Raw genomic sequence first — 5,609 nt, 5'->3', positions numbered from 1 at the left:
GTATGGGAACTATTTTTCTTTATTAAATATGCCCTGTTGTGTTGGAGCTGACACTTAGCCCTTGCCAGCAGATTTAATCTATAAATAACTATAATGGAATCTAGATGTAAGAAAATGTAGGCCATCCGTGTTTCATAGTCTTTTCTCTAAAATTAAAAAGGTAACTTAAAATCATTAAATGAATAGGTACCCAAAGATTCCACACTTATCATATGTTTATCTTAAAGAATGTTTGTGCCCAAAGTCCTTGAATTTGCTGCTCCATCAAGATACAATGAATACAGCACATTACTGAACAGATTCTGTCATTCATCTTGGGTGGTATATTAGAAGTGTTCTTCAAATAAAGTCAAAACCTAAGGGGAAAGTCAAGGAAACACAAGATGTCACCTATATAACGACACTTGAGCCTCTGCTTCCTTGGATTGTTGAGGGCACAAAAGTCTCTGCTTCAAGAAAGAAGGTATAAATGCAGGCACCCTTATTAAGAATTAAGAGCCTGAATAGCCTTCTGAGACTTGGAAAAGCACTGCCATCTCCTCAGAGCGGAAGAGAAATCTGACTTCTTAGAAACAGAAATGGTGTGGCTCTCTGTCGAATGAAATACATTAATTCTCTTATCTGAACCAGCAAGATAATTTTAAGTTTCTAATTATCATGATATTTATATGCACATACATGATGAGAGGTCACCCATGCCACAGCACACATGTGGTGGTCAGGGAACAATTTTGTGGAGTCTCTGTTTCCACTTTTATGTGGATCCGGAGATCACACTCAGATTGCCAGGTTTATAAGCCAAGTATTTTTATCCACTGGGTCATCTCCTGGCCTTACTAAGCTAATTTTTATTCCCATATTTTATTTTTGTAGATTCATTATGCTAAATCTAATGTATAAAGTGGAAAGAAATGTCTTTTAAAAGACATATTCATGGATTGTATGGACCATACCCATAGGTCCTATTTATCTGTTTCCTTTATAGTCCCAACTCACAGCATCCTTAGAGCACAACAGGGAAAAAAATTAAATCCTGAGAAAGATGTAATATTTTATGACTTTAAAATATTGAGATTAATATACTGCAACAGAAAACCTTCCATGGGAAAATATTGATAAAATACTTTCAGATTTTTCTGTTTCATATTTTTCACAACACAGACTTACTTATATTGGAGGATTTGAAGAACAATTTCTTATAAAATAAAGTTATGCTTGTAAAAATGCCGTATATGTCCAACTCAAATGTTGTAAAAAACACAGGATTATGAAGATGCTGCTCAAAGTGTCAAAAAGTAGTTATTTCTCAATGTTATGTTATTGTTTTCTTCATTATTCTTTCTAGACCCTTGAGCAGACTTTGTGAGCATGCAATAATTTTTGAAATGCTGTATCTTATTATAAAAATGTTAACACGGTGCATAAAAGGAAAAGCAAGAAAGTAAAGTAACTAAAATCCCAATCTAAATTTTGAGTTTCAACAGTGTCCAGCATGCTGGCCATTCATTTGCCTACAAATCTTCTCTTCAGATTTTTTATGGCCTCCTTCACATCTTTGTTTCTGAGGCTATAGATTAAAGGATTCATCAAAGGAGTCATCACTCCATAGAACATGGATATAAGTTTGTCTGTAGCATCCAAGTCATCTACATTGAATGTGTCTTTAGACTTGGGTTTCATGTACATGAAAAGGATGGTCCCATAGAATATTATCACCACAGTAAAATGGGATGAGCAGGTAGAAAAGGCTTTGCTTCTCCCCTCAGCAGAGTGAATTTTGAGAATGCTAGAAATGATTAACGAGTAGGAGAAGACAATGAGGAGCAGTGGCATCAAAGTGAACAAAATTGTGGCCACAACCATGATGAATTCATTGCCTGAGATGTCAGTACAAGCCATCTTCATGACAGCCAGGATTTCACAGAGAAAATGATTGATGACATTTCCACAGAAAGGCAGTCGCATCACAAACGTAGTTTGTACTGCAGAGTTGGCAACCCCTGAAAACCAGGACCCAGTTGCCATGGTCACATAGGAACTCTTGCTCATGATGATGGGGTATCTCAAAGGGTTGCAGATAGCCACGTAGCGATCAAAAGCCATCATCCCCAGGAGTACACACTCTGTTGTCCCCATGGCTAAACCAAGAAACATCTGCACGGCACAGCCAAGGAAAGAAATGGTCTTTCTTTCTGAGAGAAAGCTTACCAGGGCGAAAGGAATGGAGGAGGTAGTGAAGCAGATGTCCAAGAAGGACAGGTTCCCCAGGAAGAAGTACATAGGAGTATGAAGGTTAGAGTCAAAAATGCTGATTATTATAAGGGTGCCGTTGCCCACAAGGATGACTGCATACATCATTAAGATGAGCACAAAAAAGAGATGTTCAAGCCTTGGGTAACCAGAAAGTCCCTTCAGAAAAAATTCCTCCGTAAGACTATGGTTTTCCCATTCCATTGTACTGTTTCCCTTTTACCTGTAAGAATTCAAACAAAAATTTAAATGGCATATTCTATACTAAAACAGGTTCAAGTATAGCAATGCAAAAGTATAAGAATTTGCATTAAACTCAGTGAAATAGAGAACGTGTTAAAGAAATGATAGGGAGGGAGGGTGAAAGGAAAAAGATACAAAAAGAGTAAGCGATGTAGGGAGAGAGCTATGAGAGATAAATCATCATATTGATCATGAATTCTGGACTAAGAATTCTACGGCTTGTTTTTAATAGACTCTGGCATTTAAACTTCACAACATTACCATTTTAAAGATAACGGAGCTTAAAAAGCCCAGAGCTAAAGTGGTGTATGTCAAAGCCTAGATCTAAAATAGTATATGTGAAACCCTAGGCTCAAACTCAAGCTTCTCTTCCTGTGACCCATGCCTAATTGAGATTTTTTTGTGTGAACATAGAGTCAATATGGAATGTATTATATCACAGATATGATTTATTATTATTCACAAGCAGAGTGGGTTCCCTCAAAGGAACTTAGCAGTAGCCCCTGAGTATAAAAATATCAAAAGAAGAACATGACTCTGGAGGGACAAAGCCAGAAATGAATGTCACCACACAGAGTGCCTAGTTACTCAAAAACCAGATCCATTTCAAAGGAGCCTAATAATAGGAAATCTTCATGTCAAAAATTAAATAACGGGAGGTACGAGAAGATAAAGGATAGAATCCTTCTTTTCATTTTTGCATGCATACATACAGTTAAGCATCATCCAAAAATTCACTTTTTAATCTTTTAATGTTCAATTAAGAGCTTTAAAGCATTTATAGATACATGCAATTACCACCATGACCAAGCCACAGGTCCATAACCTGCCCCCTTCTATACTACTCCATTTTTAGTAGCCTCTTCTGCCTATTCTAAAACCTGTTAAACATGGATATGTTTTTGGTCCCGAAAGTTACAGCTTTTCAGGGTCTCATAAAATAAAACCATTTTGGACTTCTTTTATTTACCAAAGTCCTCCAAGATTCATTCAAGCTAAAAATGATGGGTTGCTTTTTATTGCATGGAAGTACTAATTATCTACCCATTCATCCTTGGAAAGGCATTTGAGTTTTCTCCATTTGGGGGCAGTTATGAATAAAGCTGCTGTAAATATTTGAGCCTTGGGTTTTGTGTGCTAAACTTCCAGGTTTCTGGGGCAAAGATCCAGTAGTGGAATAACAATCTCATAGAAAGTACACGTTATAGTTTGAAATAAGCTGACCATTTTCCAGGGTAGCTGTATCCTGTGTACCTTCCAAGTAGCAACATGTAAGAGTCTCAGTTGCTCTGGTTTTCATCAACATTTAGTATTGCCAGCTGCACCTTATAATTGATTTAAATGGGTATATAGAGATATCTCGTTGAGGGTTTTACTTATATTCCCCAATGAGCACCGATGTTGAACATCTTTCCTTATTCTTTTTTGCCCTGTTTATATTCATTTTTAGTAAAAAGTTTGTGTTTTTTCCCAATTTCCAAATTTTTTGCTGTTGAATTTTCATAGTTCTTCATACACCCACCCCACACACACACACATATTATATAATGTATATGTGTGTGTATGTTTGTGTGTGTGGGGGTGAGTCTTTTCTCACAAATGTGATATATATATATATATATGCATGTATCTATCTATCTATATATATGTATGTATCTATATATACACATATATATTGCTTTCCAGCCTATGGCTTATTCTCTCATTTCCTAAACAAGCATCTTTTAATTGGTAACTACCCTGGCCTAATCTAAAGGGATCCAAATGAAAGCCTGTGACTACAGAGACATCCACCAACATGAAAGCTTCATGACCTTCCTCACTGAGTGACTCATCAGAAAAAATAGCCACTGCAGTCACACAGAAATCAGGAATGGTGATTATTGCCTCCAAAGTACTTCTTCAGGAAGTCACAAGTCAGTTCATTTCTTTATTAATTTTTTATTTAAATTCAAAACAATCTTGTTTTACATACCAATCCCAGTTCCCTCTCCCTCCTGACCTCCCAAACCCCCCACCATCTCCACATCCCACCCCCGCATCCACTCCTCTTAGAGTGTGAGGCCGCCCATCAAAGTCTGTCACATCATTTGGGGCAGGACCTAGCCCCCCCCACACTTTATCTAACCATTAGAGACACATCCCTCCTTTCTGTTTCCTTCACATGCTAACAACATACATACATACATACATACATACATACATACATACATACATACACACACAATCCAGTGATAATTTTGTACATGAACAGAGAATCCATTGGTAGTACTCCAAGTAAAATTAATCTCTGCAAACAAGCAGGCACATAACAGACTGCTTCTCCTTATTTACAAAATGACACAAGTTTATGATCTGAATTAATCTTTGAACCCCTTTCAACCATCTTTTAACTACTTCTAATCGCTTCTGGCCACAACTGGGGTTGTTGTTTTTTTTTCTGTTTTGTTTTGTTTTGTTTCTATTTCATCCTTATCTCAATCAACTTTATATTTTGAGGGTTTTTTTATAAGCTAAATGTGCATGTTTCTTTTGTGTCTGAATCTAAGATGCTTTTGAAGCTGTGTTATAAACAAAATTTCCCAGATCTCAATTCACTGGTACATGGTATCTGAAAAGTAATCTCACTATGAGGATCATTTTTCTAACCACTGCCACTGTTCAATTTGTTATTATAAAGCCAAGTCTTTTTTGTTTCTATAAAAGAACATGCGTCTAAGCACTAACTTGGCAGTTTCTGAGCTCTGTGACTTTGGATAATTTTCTTCCCTTAATTTAAATATCCTCATCTATAACATGGGAATTTTAATAGCTTTATTATCAGTTTCTTGAGAAAATAAGCAAAGCAATACACACATAACACCTACAACATACAGTAAGGATTATTTTGGTTTTCCTCATCTTCAGTCAGCTTTTTATTCTTCAAAATTATATTTCCTAATGTCACCCTACCATAAGAGTATCTTCAAAGTTTTATCTCTCAGATATCTTGCTCCCTTTTAATATAGTAAACCTATATCACATCTATGACTTGAGATTGATACAATCTACCAAAGTCCATTTACTCTACAGTGAGTAGTGTTATATGCAATTATTACAAAATTCCACTTTTTCAA

General features: G+C 36.2%; 1 protein-coding gene across 1 annotated transcript; it reads right to left on the bottom strand.

Annotated features, from left to right (window-relative positions):
• Positions 1–1,503: 1,503 nt before the first annotated feature.
• Positions 1,504–2,454, bottom strand: LOC100760063 (olfactory receptor 13C9). The gene has a single exon (XM_027403602.1). It carries the CDS (start codon positions 2,452–2,454, stop codon positions 1,504–1,506), a length of 951 nt encoding a protein of 316 aa, XP_027259403.1.
• Between the last annotated feature and the right edge of the window lie 3,155 nt (positions 2,455–5,609).

The sequence above is a fragment of the Cricetulus griseus genome, chromosome 2 (assembly GCF_003668045.3).
Source record: "Cricetulus griseus strain 17A/GY chromosome 2, alternate assembly CriGri-PICRH-1.0, whole genome shotgun sequence".
NCBI classification, from domain to species: Eukaryota; Metazoa; Chordata; class Mammalia; order Rodentia; family Cricetidae; genus Cricetulus; species Cricetulus griseus.
Note: the sequence above shows the minus strand (reverse complement) of the source record. Positions and strands in the feature narration are given on the sequence as shown.